The 20889-nt window shown below is 47.1% G+C and overlaps 1 protein-coding gene across 1 annotated transcript; it reads right to left on the bottom strand.

The window, feature by feature from the left end:
* Nucleotides 1-14081: 14081 nt before the first annotated feature.
* Nucleotides 14082-19029, bottom strand: FBXL14 (F-box and leucine rich repeat protein 14). Its single transcript, XM_084809319.1, has one exon. The coding sequence runs from the start codon at nucleotides 18113-18115 to the stop codon at nucleotides 16913-16915; it is 1203 nt and encodes a 400-aa protein (XP_084665445.1). The 5' UTR covers nucleotides 18116-19029; the 3' UTR covers nucleotides 14082-16912.
* Nucleotides 19030-20889: the final 1860 nt, after the last annotated feature.

Raw genomic sequence — 20889 nt, 5'->3', positions numbered from 1 at the left:
CTCTTCGTGACCCCTTGGACCACAGCACGCCAGGCCTTCCTGTCCTGCGCTCTCTCCCGAAGCGTGCTCAAGTCCATATTCATTGCATCGGTGATGCTATCTGGCCATCTCATCCTCTGCCGTCTGGTATATAAATGCTCCAGAGGAATAGCCACAAGCGGTTGTTGATGCGATATGAAAATATGGCACAAACGGGAGAAGCATTTTTTTAAAAACCAAACCCAAATCATCTTCACCGCGGTCTTTAAATTCGAAGGAGAGAAGCCGATTTCGGCGGCCTCGCTTGCGAGAACGGCCCCTTCGCACCGCCTCGGCCCCCCAGCCGCCCCCCGCCGGGCAGGCAGCGCCCCCAATTGGCGGGCAATGCTGCCGCCCGCTGGCAAGGAAGGGTCCTTGCAGCGGGGCGCTCGGTCCGCCTCGTGCGAGCGCGGCTCCTCTCCTCGTGGCCTCCGGGTGCAAACCGAGCGAGGCGCAGCAAAAGCCCGCGGAGCCGGACTCGCTGTGCTGGAGGCGCGGGGGAAAGCGCTCCTGCGTGCAAAAAAAGGAGCTGCTGGGTTCACGGTGCTTCCTCGATGCCGCTGGCTTTTCTGTCGTTTTAATGCATTACGATCGGCCCAGATTGCCGTGGCTACCGCGGGGGGCCGCGACGTGCCCGGGTTGCTGCTGTGGCGCCGCCCCCTTAACAGGCGAGGGCTTCCTGTTCATTCTCTCCGCCTCTTTCTGGCAGAGCCGCGCTTCGTTCGTTTCCCCCGCCTCGAAAGGAAGGTATCCGCGAACGCAAGAACCGCGTAACAGTGTTCACAGAATTAGATCAGTGGCACAGGCTTAGCCTTCTTTCGCAGCATGTGGTACGTGTATATAGGGCAGATACCGAAGCTGAAGCTCAAATATCTTGGCCACCTAATGCGAAGAGAAAACTCCCTGGAAAAGCCCCTGATGCTGGGAAAGACTAAAGGCAGAAGGAGAAGGGGACGGCAGAGGATGAGATGGCTAGGTAGCATCACCGATGCAATGAATATGAACTTGAGCACGCTCCGGGAGAGAGCGCAGGACAGGAAGGCCTGGCGTGCTATGGTCCATGGGGTCACGAAGAGTCGGACACGACTGAACAAGATGTACAGGGGAGGATGGATTCCCCGTGCCACTTGTATCAATTTTAGGAGTGTGCATTCAGTCCTCCCGCCCAGAACGCTTCAGTATTTCGACTGGAGCCCTTCATGTACAAAAGACTTCATTGCTCTTAGAATGCTTTTACTGATGAGGCTGCCTCGCAAAATATTTGTTTACTGGCCCAGGGTATAATACGGAATTCTTTTAAGTTAAACTTCAAAAGAATGGGCTTGATAACGTGCAGTTAAAAGGCACAATCCTATGCATGTTTAGACAGAAGTCCTACAAGTCCCAGCGTTTCCCAGCCAGGATTGCTGGGGAATGCTGTAGCATCCTGTTGTGGGGGGGAGGGGGCATGGGTTTCCCCCTAACCCCCCCCCCCGATTTTTAAAACTAACACATAATTTAAAAAGTTTACAGTTTTATCTTTGAAAGGCCTGAAAACTAGATGAACTGCCCCCCCCCCTTTTTGGTGCCCCCTGAACTGGCTATGCTCAGGCTGGCTATGGGCCTGAGTTGTAGGACTTTTTCTGTCTGAGCATGCATAGGATTGCACCTTAAAGATATCTGCTGCAGAGGGAAGTTCTACACTGGCAGTTAGAGGAGTTCCTTCCAGGATATACTATAGATGCAGCCTTCCCCAAGCTGGTACCCTCCAGATATGTCAGACTACAACTCCCAGCATCCTCCAGCCAGCCCTGCTGGGAATTATCATCCAACACATATGGAGGGCACCAGGTTGGGGAAGCCCTGCTATAGAGAGCAGGGGTGGGCAGAAAGATGTCCAGATGTTTTGGACTTCAACTCCCAGCATTCCTGGCCATTGGCCAAGCTGGCAGGGACCTGGGCATTGAAGTTCCAAACATCTAGGGATCTACCTTCTGCTATAAAGGGCTCACTTTTCCCAACTGGTGAACTTCTCCACTCCCAAGGTCTCTAACATAGTCCAGTAAACATACTCAAGCCTCTGCCACTTCTTTGCTCTTTTTCATCAGGATGGTAGTGAGTGATACACACACACAAAGTTGGGGTGTGTTTTACTTTTCCCCACACAGTGTTTTAAAAGAAATACAATAAAATGGAGTGCCCGTGGAGTGAGAACATTCTTGGTGAATGAATGCACCATATCAATAGATATATTGATAACAGTCTTGGTGGTGGTGTCCCTGCGTGCCCATCAGTGTGGAAGTGAAATGGGGCCACCCATAGAAAACGGTTCTGCATACTCATCCAAGGAATCCCCAGGCATGCAAAATTATATTAACTTTTTAAAGCAGGGAGTGGGGGGCGAAACAGCGAATGAGGACTGGCATACTCAGTAGTTTCCGGGAACCCTGCAGTGTTGAGCTTATTGTTGCGGGGGAGGGAATGGTGAGCCCCTAACAGCTTGCCTTGTGGTGGTGGGGAAATGTTGAACAAACTCCCCTCCATGCAATATAGCAAAAGGCTTTAGGAGGGAAGGAGGTGGAGAATATATTTTCACTTAACCACTCTCCAGGAGGGAGAAAATATAGTTTCATTACCCACTTTCCTCCACATAACAGGGCACTCAGGCTTGGGACTGGCAGTCAGTTTTGAACTTGGGCCTTGTAGCATGATATCACACATGGGTTTCAAGGTATCCTGTTTCCTTTATAATGGAAAAACAGAACTACAACTGGTGCCATGAAGAAAAGACACTCTTATTATGTGCTGAGGGTACACTGAAACATTTTGTTGTGGACCCCCATTACGTACGAATAATGATGAATATATATGACTAGCAAATGATTAAAAGGATTTGAGTTAATAATCTGCCTTTGAAAGATCAAATTTGTATATTACCAAAAATTCAGTATGGGTGTCTTTTTGAGATATTTCCTGAATGTAAGATAACAATTTAATAAGCAAAAGCTTCCATTTGTTATAATGAAAGGCCATGGAGTCCCACTAATAAAAACTGTCCATCTCTGATTGAAATTGGCCCTGACTGATCAGTCAACTGCAGATTGGGTTGACTGATCTACTCGTTAAACCAATTAAAGCTCATAGTCCTGGTTACTAATTTCTGTAACACTTTCAGCATGCAAAAAGGATCTACAGTTTTAATCTCTAGCCCCCAAACAACAGCATGAGATAAACGGAGGAGGTTGGAGCCTTTCCAGCCAAAGGGAAACACCATCGTTTAATCTTAGTGCTATGCCACCAGTACCATATTCGATGTCCATGGCTAGGGCTGATGCTAGTGCCTCAGGTTATTTGGGGCATCCATATATCGAGAGATGCGGCAATGTCACAGAGGATCCTGGGGCACAACTCTTGAAGTGCAAGCAGCTGTGCATGACCTGAGAGTTGTGCGCCAGCACTTGCGTGACACTGCACAGAATCCAGAAGCAGGGCCTCTGAGACTGTGTAGTGCTGCCATTTGGGGCAGCAAGGTGTCTTGTGTTACCTGACCAGTGGCACTAGATTCCTTCTCCATGTGATAATACAAGAGGACAGCCTTGCTGCAGGCAGGTAAGCGAGTTCCTTGAAGCTTGTGGCACAACAGTGGCTAAGCCCTATAGTGCCACACAGTTGCCTTGTTGCAAATGCAGGAGAGGTACAGAATGGAGAAGAGGGAATATCCTTCCTCCTCCTCTTCAAAATTTCTAGGGGGAGATGTGCTCTTCTGCACTGTAAGGAGAGAGTTCCCAGCCTTCAAAGAGTGTCTGTTCTTTTTTAAAATGGAAAATAAACCTAAACATTGATAAAATGGCAGGGTTTTGTCAGGGAGGGCATGGTACCTAGTCTAGCTGATGTTTGCAACTTTTTGGGTTTTTTTTTACTGTTTTTGTAAAACTTTTATGTATCAGGGAAGCACTCAACTTCTGTGATGGTGATGAACAGAAATAATAATAGGCAACCATTTAAAATAGTTCAATACTCCTTGAAATTTTGTATGTGCAGTATAATGTATTGATAGATACAAAGGCCAGTTCCACTTCCCAACCTTCTGTCACACTCCTGCATAACCGTCTAACGTGGTGGCTATGAAATAGGACCACGCAGATGAAGGGAAGCGAGAGTCTGCACAGTGAGGGGCTGTGGCTCAGTGGCAGAGCACAGGCTTTGCATGCAGAAAGTCCCAGGTTCAATCTCCAGGTAGGGCAGGAAAAAACTCATTCCTGAAACTCTGGAGCACCGCTGCCAGTCAGTGTCGACAATATTTGGCTAGATGGAGCAATGGTCTCACTCCTGTGTTCTTATCTCAAATATCTCCCATGGAGTTCTATGGGACAGGCTACATCAGCTACAAAGCAGGCCTGGCTCTGGCTTAGCCCGTGATAAAGGTTTCCATAATCAAGGAGAGAGGGGGTTGGGAAAAGGACTGAGAGGAGATATGACAGAGGGGTACAAACTTATGCATGGTGTGGAGAAAGTGGATAGGGAGGCATTTTTCTCTCTCTCTTATAATACTAGAACCTGGGGTCATCGCATGAAGCTGATTGGTGGGAGATTCAGACATCACGTGGAATTCACTTCCACAACATGTAGTGAGGGCCACCACTTTGGATGGTTTTAAAAAGGATTGGACAAATTCATGGAGGATGCTATCATTGGCTACTAATCCTGATGGCTATATGCTACCTCTAGTATCAGAGGCAGTGTGCTTATGTACACCTGTTGCTGGGGACATGGGTGGTGGTGGGGTGCTGTTGCACTTGTGTCCTGCTTGTGGGTTCCCAGTCAACAGCTGGTTGGCCACTATGAACAGAATGCTGGACTAGATGGACCTTTTGTCTGATCTAGCATGGCTCTTATGTTGTCATTGCAACCTTTCATCTCTTCCCTCCTTGCAGGCCCATACCCAGGAGACGGCAGCCTCCTCTCTGAATTAAATTAGTAAACTAAGGTTGCAATCCTATGCATGGTTAGACAGAAAAAAGTCCCACAACTCCCAGCATTCCCCAGCCAGAATGGCTGGGGAATGCTGGGAGTTGTAGGACTTTTTTCTGTCTAACCATGCATAGGATTGCACCCTAAATTATTTTAAATTTATCAGACTTAAAATTTGAAGTTTCTTTCACATTAATTAATGATGGACACCCCCCACCACACACACACACACACACACACACACAATGTAACCTTAGATTCCCTTACCACAGCATTTCAGGCTAAGGACTGTTCCCTACCCATCAAACTTGATGAGCCTTTAGCTGATGAGTTGGCAACTTGTGGCCTCCATATGCTTTGTCCTACTATTCCCATCAGCCAGCAGTGAGGGATGTAGGCCAAAAACTGGGAGTTGCAGGCCCAAAAAAATATAGAGGGTCAAAAGTTCCCCATCCCTGCTTTAGCTAGTCATATTGAGAAAATCTAGTTTCTGTGATCTGTCATGGCCCAGCATTAGCATGGGCAGGGCTCTAAGTCGGAGCAGGCTCTGTCTCAAAATGGCTTCCATCAAGTTCTGTGGACCAGAGTAAATGGGTTGCAGTCAATGGGTTGCCTTCCTCCATCCAGGCACAGCAATTGCCATTTGCTGGATATAGGACAAGGCAGTGTTTTTGGAAGAGAACAGGGTATATTTGTCCCATTTCATCTGCTCTATAATTTGGGAAATGGTGTGAATATCAAAGTTTCCATATTCTTTCATGAACAAAAAAAAAAATCATTAAATGCTATAAATCTCTCAATTTCCAATGTTCAGGTGTGAGTGCTGTTGCTCTAGTAAGCTAGAGCAGAACCACCCATGCACAAGATAGTGGTTTCAGCAGCCCTGGGGGAAGCCCCACTGTTTGCAGAAGTACAAAAAGTCTTTAGCCCCCCCACAAAAGCCCTTAAGTGTTTGTGCATGAGAGAACCCCCCCCCCAAAAAAAAACAGCCCAACACAGAGTCCTGGAATACTGACTGACCATTGATGGGGGTGGGGAGAACAGAAAACCAGGTGGTAGGAGGTATGGAATGGAGTACTGTGGAGGAGGGCATGGCTGGTATGCTGGCACACTCCACACTGCAACATTTTCTTGCACGTCCTACTTGTATTTTGTATTTCTTATTCTTTGGGACCAAACACAGCAACAACTCTTTGTTAACAGCAGTAACTGTTAACAGGGTTTATCTGAGGTATGTTGTGCTGACCTCAGTCCTGCAAACTCACCTTTCCCCTTCCCATATATCCAACAATGTACCTTTAGAGAAGGGGAAAGTGGGGGCAGAGGATGCTCCTGGGCCCCAAACAGAGGGATTAGGGCTACCAGTCCCAGAATCTCAAACAGGAAACTGACACTGCCTGTAATTTCTGCCAGGAATTCTGAAACGAGTAGCCTCAGTCCCTAGCAGGAAAAGATTTTTAGCCAGGGAGAACCAGTCGCTGCCTTCCCAAAGGCAAGTTTGTGGCTTTGGGAGAGGGGTGGTGGGTGCTTTGTGACAGCCCTTGAGCCTTTGGAAGTGTCTGATTGGAAGTGCTTCCAAAAGCAATAGCCCTTTGCAGGCAAACCATTGGATGCTCATGCATTCCTAGCAAGGAAGGATGATCTGGATGCAAGTTGCTAACCTACTTTGTTGACAATCTGGCCATGGAATTTCTGACTGCAAGTGGATTCTGAACTCAGCCTGTGCGCTCTAATTGTGGAAATAATGGAGAGTGAAGGGATGTCATCCCAGAGTCTGGAATGAGGTGAATGGAAATACTTTATTTCCATTTAGCAAGCCAGCCCAGCTGATGCTCTATGCGCATGTGCAATTATAAGAACTGCACAACAATTAGGCTCCCGCTTTTGAATGAGCGGCTCAGGGACTACGATCCATAAATCACTCAGCCCATTTCTCAGCTGCGCCCTTCCTGTCAATATCTGTTACTAGTGACTGCTGCCACCTGCTATCCTTCTGCCATTATACTGTCCTCTACACCATCCTCCTTCTGTAAGCTGCCCTATTAGATTCAGGCTGTACTGTATGATAGTACAGTTTGTGTTAACGTGTTTTGTGCTGCTTTTGGCATGTTTTAATTTCTGTCACTTGCTCCTTCTTAGGCTCTTCCTTTATTAAATACACTTTTACATATTTAGACATGCTAAAATCCTAAGGCAATAATAGATACTACCTTCACTACTTAGAATCAGACATAGCTGCAATGCTGCCCCCACACGAACTGAGTCAAATTGACATTGCACTGTCCCAAACACGGGCTGCAGAACTGGGCCAGCTATACCACTAGGCGATGGGTGGCCTGCTTTAGGTGGCAATTTCAGGGTACCACTAAAGGGCAGAAAGGTAAATTACTTAGTTTAGGATTATATTTTTACATCCTAGGGCATCAGTTGAATTGTCCGCTTCAGGAACCTTAATGAATTTTGGATCCATGGCACAACTCTGTAGTCCAGACAAAGCCTTGGTTTAGGATTACTTCAAGGAATGTGGCTTGAGGGAATGTAGTCTCCATGAGAATGGCGAGACCTTTTTATTAGACTAACTTCTAAAATCCTTATATCAGTAGGACTAATCCGGTGCAATTGTTCTGTAGACTGCAGCTTTAACGAGATTTACTCTAGTTCAGACTACTGTCCTTGCTGTCTTGACTGTATCTCTTAGGCCGTGAATAAATATAAAACGCCTCTATTAGGAAAACAATAACAATGCATCTTCAGCTGATCCCCTTTAGGAAGGCAGGAAACTACCTTATACCAAATCAGCCTAGTGGTCCATCTAGCTCAATATCATCCACGCTGACTAAGCAGCTCTCCAAGGTTTTGGACAGGAGTCTTCCCAGGCCATACCTGTAGGTGTCAGGAATTGAACCTGGACCTTTCTATATATAAAATGCATGCGCACAACCACTGAGCTATGGTTCCAACCACCTATAATGGACATTCATATTTATAAATGCTAATTTCACTCTGTATTAGATAACTATTATAATACTTTCCCCTTTTCTTACTATTTTCAAAGAAAAAAAGATAGAGCTGTTGGTTTAAATTAGCATGAAATCTTAACAAAGCTATTTTAGGCTCAGTTTGCATTAGGGCCTGTTTTTACCAACTAGATTAAATGGGGAGAAAGGGAAGCAGGGGGAGTGAAATGCGCTAGCTACATTGCAAACAAATGTGGGAGGAATCCAACCTTGCCAGAAAAGCCAAAACCCTGCCTCTGCCTCCCCCCCCCTCTCTCTCCCTCCTTCCATGCAGCTTTTAAGGCTAGAGAATTTGACAGGAAGAACTCTAGGTGGACGCTGCAGGGAAGCATTATGCAATCCTGCCAGCAGCTTTGGCACAGCGCCTAGAAGACATCCTTAGGGGTCTTCAGACATAGCCTCAGCTCTTCCAGTAGAGTTTATCGATTATCTTTTCTTAACAGACAGCAATATGAAAGAGCAGCTGCCTATAGAAGTGGGCTTTTGCTGGAGGGAGGGAGAGGGAGGAAAAACACAAAGGCCCCACTTTGCTGGAACCAGACTGTGCCTGTTCCTGAGACCAGCAGATTTTGCAGAACACATTCCTTTGAAATGCTAGCACCGAGGTGCATTGACTTCTACTTTCAATTCTTTACCCCCCTCCTCTCCCAAATGTCTCCAACCTGAGTCGAACACGTGCCTCTGTAACTCCTCACCGCCTATCTGAAGAATGAAGAATCTACGCATATTACAGCCTTTTTGCCTGTAGAATCACAAGAGTGGCATACGCTGAAAAGTAACATCTGTATGACTGCATTTCCCCTCTAGTTTTAGACGTGTAGAGAAGATGGTATGATACAACACTATTCAGTTACCTAAAGTTTTGCTATCTACCTTCTGTATTGAGGTACTACTACTACTACTACACATTTATATTACACTTCAGTGCAGCTGAAATCCTTTTAGTTTTCTATCTTGTAAACTTTACCATTAACCTGTAAAGTAGGTCAGCTATATTATCCTTGTGTTGCAGATTCGGAGTGGAGTTGAGAGATCATAGCCTGCTTAAGGTCACCTTGTGGCTGTGACAAGATTTGAACTGAGCTTACACACTTTGCTATTACGCCACATCTAGCAAGTCTGGGTAAGAGCACGTTCTAGGACTCAGTCTACCAAACCCTGTGGCTACACAATGGTTCATTTTAATACAACAGCTTACCTTGAAATCTCATCACAAACAAGCGGAGGTTTCATGCAGCAAGAGTGCTCGGATGTACTTCTCATACTTCCCAACCCCACGCTGCAGCAGTTCCTGCTTTTTCTGGGCATCAAACCATGGTTGAGGTATTTCTGCTTGAAAGAGGTCAATGAAAGATTTCTAGGTTTTCCTATACTCTACAGCATAATTGCCAAACCGAGTCAATACTTGTGAATTCTACACTGCCCGGCATGTCCATTTAGTAGCAGCAGCTGGAGGGCAAATTCCCTCCTTTATTCAATTAGGAAATAATATAGTAAGAGCTTGTTCTCATTCTGGCTGGAGGAGGGCTGAAGGAAACACAATATTTGCAGTAACATCTAATACGGAGATCATAGAACACTATTTGGACATCCTTGAAGAGCATGTATGAACACAGCAGTACTGGAGCCACAACACTGTGTTTTTAAAAATTATTATTATTATTATTATTATATTTATTTATATCCCGCCTTTTTCCCAATACTGGGAAATATTCTTCCAAGAGTGAAATACGAACACTTTCCTTGCTGTGTGCAAGTGTCCCCTCTTTGCTCGCAGTCAGAGGCAACCCCCAGGTAACTAAAGAATTAATGCATAAGATTTGTACAACTTAGGACTCATCGTATGTATGTTTAGACAGAAAAAAAGTCCTACGGCTTCCAGCATTACCTAGCCAGCCATTCTGGCTAGGGAATTCTGGGAGCCGTAGAATGTTTTTCTGTCTAAATGTGCATAGGATTGCATCCTTAAATGCCAAAAGGTAAGGAAATTCAACATCCAGCAATTACTGTCCATAGTAACCAGTGTTAATATGAACCTTAGATATAAAGCAAGAAATGCAAGAGAGGTGTCTTTAAAGCAGCTCAAGCCCTTTGTGAATTGGATGCATCATTGAAGGTTCACAAATACACAATTAAATGAAATCATGGGTGAAGGCTGCAATCCTATCCACACCTAGGAGTAAGCTACTCTGTACACAGTGGGACTTCCTTCTCCATAAGTATGCATAGGCTTTTGCCATAAGGGTAGAAGCTTCCCCACAAATATTTCAAAGATTTTAGCTCAGTTTGCGTTGCCACATCTTATGATGCATAGGTGTTCCCTCAAATTTATAGAGGTCTCTAATGTTCTACCCGTGGTGTAGAACCTTAAGACAACCATGCCGGTCAAAAGCTGCTCAATTTTTCATTTACCTTTTGACATTTAGGGTGCAATCCTATGCAGGTTTAGCCAGAAAGAAGTTCTACAACTACCAGCATGCTGGCTGGGAAATGCTGCAAGTTGTAGGATTTTTTTCTGTCTTAACCCTTACATTCTTTTACCTTATCTCAGCTTTCCCCAACCTGGTGTCCTCCAGATGTGTAGGACAACTCTCAGCATCCCCCAGTCAGTAGCTGACTGGGGGGTGCTGGGACTTGTAGTCTAACACATCTGGAGGGCACCAGGTTGGGGAAAGCTGCCTTATCCTGTAACACTGCACTTAAGAAATGTTCAGAGCATTAATTATAAAGACTCAAAGAGTATCTGATACTACTGACAGAAGTATGATACAAATTTTTCCAGGTTATCTGTCCTACTATATTCCTGCACTAGAACATGACATTAGTTAAGAAATGGCTTTTCCTTCAGGCTGTTCTAATCCATTCCCCATGCCTCCACTATCCTCTCACTCTTCTTTTCCCCCTTGGCTTTCACACCCCACACTAAGAAACTCAGCCCACTCATTCTCAGCTCCTTCCCAGAGTGAATACAAATACATACCACGTGGCAATAGAGCATGCATGCATGCATGCATGCATGCAGCCTTTTGGCAAACAGGTTAACATCTTGCCGAATGAATCCTCCACTCCACTCTGGAGTCAAATTTTAAAGTTTCTTCTCTGTATCATTTCTGAGTGCTAAATTTATCTTCCCTATTTAGCAAAAGGTTTCAGGTATTACACACAAGGGTAAAAGCCACTTTTGTTTTGTGCGATTAAAAACAACACAATCCTTGTGAACTGCTTTGGGAAGGCTATGCCTTGATAGGTGGGTTACAGTGCAATCCTTTGCATATCTACTTAGAAGTAAGCCCCATACAGTTCAGTTTTACTTACTCCCAGGTGAGTATGGTATTGCAGCCTTAGAAATTGTTTTAGGCTGCAACCCTCTATACACTTACCTACCCATTGAACTAACAGGGCTTATGTCTGAGAAGGCATGTATTGGATTGCACAGTAAGTAAATAAATGCCACAGCAAGCAAATAAATACCACTTGACAAGTAGCTATCTATATTTACTCTGTCATCCCAATAGTATTGTGCATGTTCATTCAAAAGTCCCACTGATTTTAGTGAGTCTAACTCCCAAGTAAACATGTATAGGATTGCAACGTATGCATTACATTGCTCTCTTAAGTAATGCATCTTTTTTTAAAAAATGGTGGCCCATATACCTCAAATATTTATAAAGGTAAAGGTGTCCCCAACCAGTCGTGTCTGACTCTAGGGCGTGGTGCTCATCTCCATTTCTAAGCCGAAGAGCCAGCGCTGTCCGAAGACGCTTCCGTGGTCATGTGGCCAGCATGACTGAACACCAAGGTACACAGAACACTGTTACCTTTCCCGCCGAAGCGGTACCTATTTATCTACTTGCAATTTCTTGCTTTCGAACTGTGAGGTTGGCAGAAGCTGCGACTGAAGACGGGAGCTCGCTCCGTCAAGCAGCACTCGGGTCTTGAACTGCTGTCCTGCTGACCTTCCAGTCTGCAATTCAGTGTCTTAACCACTAAGCCACCGCGGCTCAAATATTTATAGGGAAAAATAAACAATTTAAACGTTTAATTATTACTGTGTGTAAGAATGCTTGGTACCAGTTAAGAAGAGAACTAGCCCTCTCTAATGGCCTGCTTTTAGACATAGGCATTTAAACAAACAAACAAATACAGGCAGTGCAGTGCAGCGATTTGCTGCTGTGGGTTGAACACCCCCCCCCCCCCGCATTTAGAATGCCCCAATTAGAGTGGTAATTTTGCCATTCTTCCCATGTTTCAGGTAGGCCTTCAGCCTAATCAATCCCCCCTCCCCAGTCATCTGGTTAAATACTTATTCACCACCTTTTAAAAAATTTGAAACATTGCTTTCGATAAGGGGAGAGTGATTGGCACAAGAGCCAGCCAGTCAGCATTCTGCACAGCCACTTCTGCTGGAAACAGGAAGAACTGGTAGCTCATGAGTGTGGTAGTTCATGTCTGACTAAAAAGGGTTGGATGCAGATCTACAGAGAGCTCCCATGCAAATTAGTGGTATCTGTACACAACCTGGTTTTCAGAATAGAATGAGTTTGTTTTGCTTCAGTCATTCAGAAAGATATTCTGTTCTAGTCAGGGCTATGTGGCATCTGTCTAATGGATAGAAATGTTGTCCCTGGACTAGTTAGACCTAGATTCAAACTGCAGCTCAGCCATAACTCACTGTGTACCCTTGTGTAAATCCTATCCTGCACTGGTAAGAGACATTGTTCAAGTGAAAACTGCTGGTGCAAATAGTGACCTGTCACAGAATGGAGGATTACAACAGGTCTGTAGAAAGTGTTGTCTAGATACTTAACAAAAAAACCCAACACACAAAACAACCCCCCCTCCAAAACTGCTGATGCTTCTTAATATTGACTCCCCAAAATATTTAGTTTTAGCATGGGTTTTTAAAAAATCTGTTGTGAATTTGCTGAGCCAAGAAAAATATTAGAGTGCTGTACACAAATGCAGAATGAGATGAACACTATTTTCAAATATTGTATGTGTGTACCACTTGGTTGGGTAGAAGGGAATGTATTTCTAGTTGCTGCTTATTTTAAGAGAACTTGTCCCCTGTATTGTCTACCACTCATTGACTGTGCCAAATGGTCAAGCATTCCCATTTTAATAGGTTTCATATTCTTGTCAGTCATGAACCTATTATAAAATGTTAAAAAACAAAAGACAGATGGGGGTGGGGGGAGAAGAATCATAGAAGCAGACCTTACACCTCCCTCGAAGTAAAAGAAGATGGATGTAGTGTCAGGCTCAATTAGATCCAATTGTGCTGGCTTTTGCCAATGAGAACAATGCAGCTTTTGTGACCAACTCCCAGCAGAAAGCATGAAAGGTTTTAAATAAAAGCAGCAATAACAGTCTAGGTGCTGGTTTCCTCTTGAGGGCACAGTGGAAGTCCAGTAAAACCTTACTCTGAACAGGAAATACAAAGGGTAGCTCCCCCTACCCTTTTCTAAAAGCACATATATCATCTTATTCATTTTCCTGTTTTAAAACATGAAGGCATTACCTTTATTTTAGGAACTGAAGGAGAAACAGCAATTGCAGATTACATTACACCTGAGGAAGCATTGCTGTTTTGCTAGAGTGTGCTGTGGAGTTAGTTTACCTGGAGTGCATTGGGGAAGTAGAGGGAACAGTTTGAATGAACTGGCCACAACAGCCCTTGAAATGCAAATGTACGAGAACTCCAGACCATCCCCCACCCCTGCCCTCCACATGGAGGAAAAGCAGCTTAAATACAGCCAGGCCTGGAGAGGAATGTTAAAAAGAGGGGAAGAACCACCCCTCCTCCCTTCCATAGGGACCCTCACACAGCAAGATTCAGTATGCATGACTGAGCAAGCAAGCAAGCAAGCAAGCAAGGACAGCTCCTCTTTTAACTTCCCTGAACAATGGCTTCGGCTCCTTCCACCATTTCACATTCTCTCTACCCCACCATCCCTCCTTTAATAAGAGAAGGGGAGAGAAAGCCATGCTGCATGACTTACGAGAGAAAAGCTTTGTTTTATGCCCTATAAGCACTGCTTAACCCCCCACCCCACCCCCATTAAAAAAAAACCCTCACTAGAGAAGTTTTTAAAAAGATCACTGTCAGGGCAAAAGTCAAAGATGAATACAACAGGAAAAACTCCCCCCACCACCTTTCAGGCTATTTTTAACACTGAAGTTTGGCTTTCACTTTTATCACAAAGCATGGATGAAAAGCATGGGTTCATCCTTTCCCTACCTCAGTTTCTAACAATTTACTTAATTTGTAAAACACCAGTTCAGAACTGAAGCTTGGGCCACTATTTTGGAAAATGAAAAAACACATTTTTCTTAACGTCTGTAAAAACTTTTTTAAAACTCTGACAGTCAACAGCGACTTGCACAACACTACACTGAAAGCTATTATCGGGCAGGTTCAACTACAAATTGCACATAGACAGAGTAGGATAAGCTAGGACTTCTAACAGATCCTTCCAAAATGAACCAATTGCTCTTCTGTGAACTTCTAATTTTGAGGTTGCTCAGCCTCCTGCATTAAAAGGACAAAGCTCTCCCATTCCTTTGATTCACTGGACCAAATTGCTCATCAGCAGAGAAGAGTCACAACAGTTCTGTAATATGTATCTTCTCAAAACTTTAGATCAAATATACCCGCTCTTTAAAAGACAAAGACAACAGAGATGCAACTTTTTTCAAAAACATACTTCATATTTCCTCTTTTATTATATAAATATCAGTTTAACCTTTTACTGTAAGAATATAAAATGTTTTAAGAGGATCTTTAATTTTATACAAATTCACAAACAGTACATTTATTCCATGATGGGGTTGTGTGTCTGGGCTTGTCTGAATTCCATGACCTGCAACTGTGGAGGATTGAAAAATCTGCACAACTGCCCCTTCTCCCCCCCCCCATCATTTTTACTTTCTTCAAAGCTGTCTTATTCCTCCTTTTAAAGACAAGCATCAAGAAGTGGTTTTATTTTAATGATAGAACAGAAACATCACATGTAATTGACTTTTCCTAGTCATGTTGGAACCACAGGTCAGTCTGTTCTGCTTGCTCCTCTTTCTACTTCCACACAGGAAGCTTCTTACTTAACCTAGGTAATTTGAGAGAAGAGGTGGAAATTTGCATATATTTAAAGAAACAGAGTTTCTACTTCACATTTCTTTTAACCATAGCCCAATCATCAATTTGCACGTTCACATGTTACACGTGTTTGTGCTAGAAGAATAGAAAGGCAAGAGCACTGTCCCCAAAATAGAGGGAGAGGCACAAAGATAATGTATTGGTGGGACATAAGGGAAAGAAACCCCAACCAGCCTTTCTTCTCCTCACCTCACCCTGCCCCCCTCCTCCAAATCATAAACCCAAGGGATATCTTTCCAGTCTAGGCACAAAAATATTTCAGTCTCATATCTTTATCTTTCTTGTAAAAGTTCTAGAGCTGGGGGGGGGGGGGGAGAGAGAGAACCAAAAAACCCCAAAACCCGAGGTAGCCAAACATTTATAGAGAGAGAATATATTCAGCAGAAAAAGTGTACTTAAAAATCCACAAGAACAGCCACTTCAAATGTCTTTCAAAATTAAACCATTTACGAAGATGAGTACTGAAGAGAGGAGAATGAATTAAAAAGCTGAGATCAGCCATAAGTAGGAAAGATAAGGGAAAGGGATGTTGCTGTTGTGAGTTATGCATTGCTAAATAAAAGCCAGTCACAGTATTTCTACTGAATGTACAAGTAAAGTTTAATTCTATTGTTCCTATGTCCCCAATCCTCCAAACAGAAGAGGTGTATGGCTGGATATGTGTTTTTGTTTAAATTCCCAAACTACCAGGGGGAAAAAAGATGAAATAAGGAAGCGAACAGGCAGGTGGGAAGGGATGGTAAAATATTTGCAAAAGTGTCTTCAACCTCTGTACAGGTTTTGGCAGCAAAGGAAAGATGGTGATGAAGTGGGTTGGATACAGCATAAAATGGATCTGTGGGAGAAATACTGTAGTTTGATGCCCCCTCCCCATTCTTCCCCAAGCAACAGTGAGCAGAATGAGTGCACTTCAGTTGACACCCCAATTACAGTGCCCTGTCAAAGAAACATCACCTGCTCAGGAGGGGAAGTATAAAAGGCTTTATGTTTCTAGCCTCCAGCACAGGAAAAAGGGGAGCAGGGAGGACAGAATGACAGAGGATTCTGGCCCAGAAGAGAGGTAGCATGATAGGGCTGGGAAAGATTCCTATTTGAGGCCCTGGATAGCTGCTGCCAGGCAGTGTATACTAAAGGCTATTGAGCTAGGATGACCAATGGTCTGGCAATATAAGGCAGCTTCCTATGTTATCTACAGGTTGCCTACATACTGCATAAAGAGGTGACTGACTACAAAAAGCGTAGCAGGAATTGGTGGAGAAGCATAATGGAAACAGACTGGAAAAGGAAGAGACTTGTGTTTGCCCAGTAAAGAGCAGGTCTTCAGGGTTTTTTTTTTAGATGATAATAATAGTGGGCTAGGTTTTCTTCTTCTTCCATCCCTAGTGCAGAAGGGGGTGGAATCAGATTTGGAGAAAGGGGCTGTATTCATCCCCAGTGCATAAAAGATTGAGAAGCTGCATTCCCAATAGAAAAGGTAAGGACAGTGAAACTGTATCCATCCACAGTGAAGGCTGATAAAGAGTGCAGTTCTCCCTCCAGTGCAAGGGAGGGGATTATGAAAGAATGGTGGGCGTCCCCTTTCCCTCACCGCCACTGCTAGGGCAGGCAGACAAGTACTGTGAGGATACTTTCTTTCTCCTTCCCTCCCTCCCTCCCCTTTGTCTCACTCTCTAGCATTGGAGGCATGTCCTCCTTTCTTTCTCTCCTCCACTGCAGCAGTCAGTTGGCGAGTCCCTCCAGAGGGGTGGGGGTCTCCGGGTGTCCCCTCCTCTCACCTGACCTTTTCGCTCTCAGTCATTTGCCAGAGTCCCAGGTTGAGCACCTTGAGGCAGGGCAGTTGAGTGATGCGCTCCAGGCCCCTTTTAGTGATGCGGGTGCAGCCGTAGAGGTCAATGCCCGTGAGCTGACTGAGGTGCTCAGCAATGAGCTCCAGACCTTTGTCGGTGATACGGACACACTGGCCAATGTTGAGAGTGCGCAGTCCGTGCATCTGGCGCACCATGCGGTTGATGCCCTCATCGCTGATGTGGCAAGAGCAAAGAGAGAGTGAGCGCAACCCATCGAGGCCCTGTGCAATATAGGCCAGGCTTTGGTCTCCCACTTTGTCACAGAAAGAGACATCCAAGCCTGAGAGGCGCAAGCTGCCCATGGCCAGGTGCATGATGCCCATGTCACTGATGTTGTCGCAGGAGCGCAGGTTCAGGGTGCGGAGGCTGCTCATGTGCGACAGGTGCAGCAGCCCTGCATCCGAGATCCCCCCACAAAAGCTGAGGTTGAGCTGGCGCAGGCGGGTGAGGCCTCGGGCCAGATGCTTGAGCGAGAGGTCACTGAGCTTCTGGCAGTCCTGCAACGTGAGCTGCTCCAGCCCCAGGCAGCCCTCTGCCGCGCTCCGGGTCATGCCTGCCAGGTGCCCAATGCCCACGTCGGAGAGGTGGCGGCAGGAGCGTAGGTTGAGGCTCTTGAGGCGCTGCAGGCCCCAGGCGATGAGCAAGAGGCCTGTGTTGGTGATGTTGCTGCAGCCTCCCAGCTCCAGCACCTCCAGGCCCTTGAGGTACTGGGCGATGCGGCCCAGGCTGCTGTCGGTGATCTGTTTGCACAGGCTCAGGTTGAGCGCCCGCAGCGAGCTGATCTCTGCCACGAAGGCGTGGCCCAGCCCGTTGTCGGTGAGGTTGTAGCAGCCGCTCAGGTTGAGGCTCTCGATCTCCGCCATGCCCTGGATCACGTAGCTCAGGCTGCGCCGCAGCGACAGGATCTGCACCCGCCGGATGCCCCGGGCCGCCAGGCTGGGGAAGAGCGACGGGTTGGCGCGGCGCAGGTGCAGCTTGGCCTCCACGCCCCGCCACACCGAGCGGTGGTAGGCGGCGTCCCGCCAGGCCGTGCACACCTGCGCCACCCGGCCCTTGTCCCGCACCTCCAGGTACCCGAAGATCATGGCCAGCAGCTCCGGGAACAGGCACGAGATGTGCGTCTCCATCGCCCGGGCCCGGCGCGCCTCCGCTGCGCGGCCACCCGGGCCCGGCGGCGACGGAGGGGGGCGCCGCTCCCGCCGGGGCCCTGCCGCGGCGGCGGCTAGCGCGGCTCGACCCAGCCTCCGGGCCTCCGCGCCCGCAGCAGCAGCGCCGCCGCCCGGCCCGGCCCGCTCGCGCGCTCCTCGCCGCCCGCGCTCTCCGGCGCCCGCCGCCCGCGCTCTCGGCCGCCGCTTCCGGCCCGGGCCTCACATCGCCGCCGCCGCTCCTCGGGCGGACAAGGCGGGCGGCTCGGCCTGTGGCGCGCCGCCGAAGGGAGGCCTGCCGGGGCCCGGCCTGTGGCGCGCCGCCGCCCTCCTCTACCGGCGCCACGCCAGGCAGGCCGCGCCGCCGCCGCGCTCCTTTCCTCGGGCGGCCCCGCGCCGCATCGCGCTCCGCCCGGCGGGCTCTCGCCCCGCGCTCCGCCGCCTCTTCCTCCTTTGTCTCGCAGCCGGCGCAGGCGACGCAAGGGCAGCCCGCACGGCCGAGTCCCTCCTGCCGCCGCTCGGGAGATCCGCCTCCCCGCTCCGCTCGGCGAGCGCCTCCGGCTCACTCCCTGGCGCGCTCGCTGGCTGCCGGGGCTCCGGCGCCGCGCTCAGGCCGGGCGGGGGAGGGGAAGGAAGAGGCGACGACGAGGCTGCTGGGCCGGGCCGGGCTCTGCTGCGCCACACCTCCCCGCGCCGCCTGCGCAGTGGCGCGATCCGGAACACTCGGAGCCGTCGCCTTGGCGACAGCGCCCCCCCCTCGCCCCCTCCTCTCGGCAGCCCGGCAGGATTAACCCTTTCGCTGCCGCGAGTTTCTCTGGGCCTTCCCCCGAGCGGCCGGGCTCGCACGCGGCGTAGCCAGAGGAGCGTTCCGCCCGCGCTCCGGGGAGGGCAGGGCAGGGGAGGGGCGGGGGGGCGTTAACTGCCTTCACCGCGGTGGGACCTGTCAGGCTAGGAGTCGCAGCATCGCCGTTGCTAAGGGGACTTCCCTGGAGGGAAGGTGCTAAAAACACCCGGGGAGGGAGAGGGGAGAGGGGAGAAGGGAAACCTAAGCCCCTTCCCCTCTCCCCCGGAGACCACCCTCGGTGGGGCTGCCTGGAAGAGGGTGAGAAAGCTATTTTTAGTAGGGCTAAAAGGGGTAATTCCCTCCCAGGGGATTGATAATGACGGGCCCTCCTTTTTGCTTAAGTGATTTGAAGGAGAATGTTAAGTATAATCCCAACGGACACACATATATATATATATATGTGTGTGTGTGTGTGTATGTATGTTTGGTGAGGGTACTTATTAAAGCGACAGGCTAACATGGCCACCCCTCTGGAAATTAATAAAGGAAATAAGCGGCACCTTCTTGTTTCCTTGAAGTGATGCCTAGCTGTGATTTCGCATCAGACAAAACTTCCCAGTGGCATTTGAATAATAATTAAAAAAAAAAAATAACGCACAAATCGTGTGTTGTCATTTGTTCGTGGAATTAATGAAAGGCTGGCTGTGTCTGAGGCGCTCTTATATTGAGAATGAGAGTGGCACCGAATATTGTTTCACAGGGAGCAGCTCTGAATAAAAACCCACAGTCAAACAGTTAATGTAAATATTGGGGGAAATGATACCATTTAAATCGTTGCTGTTTTCAGCCCTACATGGACTTGTTGAAACTAAGAGGCTTGCTATAGTGTTTGACTTGCCAGGGATCTCTGGACCCAAACTCTGATGGTATGCTCAGACTAATACAGACTTTTATGAGTAGACAAATGGCCCAAATCCAAACTGCCTGGGTCAGATTTAGACAGCTAGCACATACGCTTGAGGTGGGGATTTTACCAACCTTTTACCATCATGTATGACTATTTCACTGTGCCCTAATACCCCCTAAAAAATCAAATTGCACACGATTGATTACGTTTATATCCCACCTTTTTTCCTCCTCAAGGAACCCAAGGCAGCGTACATTCCTCCTCTCCATTTTATCCTCACAACAACAACCCTGTGAGGTAGGTTGGGCTGAGAATCTGTGACTGGCCCAAAGTCACCCAGTCAGTTTCCATAGCCGAATGAGGACTAGAACCTGGATCTCCCGACTCCCAGTCCAGCACTCTAGCCACTACACCATACTGGCCCCCAGCCCCCCACATATTTGCTAGTTAGGCAATTAGCTCATTAGGGGCTAGTTAGCAAGAAGCTTCTTCCCAGTTCCAGTCTTCTCTGCATTGTCAACTGAACCATTTTAATGTATGTCAGTAATGTGTTTCACCAATGATAAAATATGAATAGACTATTTTTTTAAATCACATTGGTAGTCTGGGTAGAGACCGCGCCTCTCACTAAAGCTGTTTCCATGTGTCTGAGGCTGATACTAAACTGCAGCATGGAATATTCCGTTAAGTGGGTTCACATAGACAACCATTTACCAAGCAGTAACTTACTTTGGTGTGCAAATAAGAACTTCATAATCTGGTTGGCCTGGCAAGTAGTGGGGAAAACCTCACCAGTCACCATACTTCTACACCTGATCAGAAGGGGAGTGCTAAGATTCCACTTGGCAAGACAGTGTAGGCAACCAGCTTACCAAGTGGTTACATGCATACTGTGGTAGTTTACCACTTGATGAATGGTTGGTTGTATTCACCCTGTGAATGAACCTAACTGAAAATTGTTTCAAAAATATGTTCCATGAATTAATATTGAAGGTAAAATGTTAATTGACATCAACTCTTTCCAAAAGCATTTCAAGAAAAAGTGCTTGAGATGTGCATATTTTT

Source organism: Heloderma suspectum, chromosome 7, assembly GCF_057233095.1.
Source record: "Heloderma suspectum isolate Gila_16-S chromosome 7, 16-S_ref, whole genome shotgun sequence".
Lineage (NCBI taxonomy): Eukaryota > Metazoa > Chordata > Lepidosauria > Squamata > Helodermatidae > Heloderma > Heloderma suspectum.
The sequence above is the reverse complement of the archived record's forward strand: the minus strand, read 5'-3'. Positions and strand labels throughout refer to the sequence as shown.

Bases quoted from the DNA above. Each gene is read 5' to 3' on its own strand.
- FBXL14 (XM_084809319.1), bottom strand. From the start codon at position 18,115: ATGGAGACGCACATCTCGTGCCTGTTCCCGGAGCTGCTGGCCATGATC.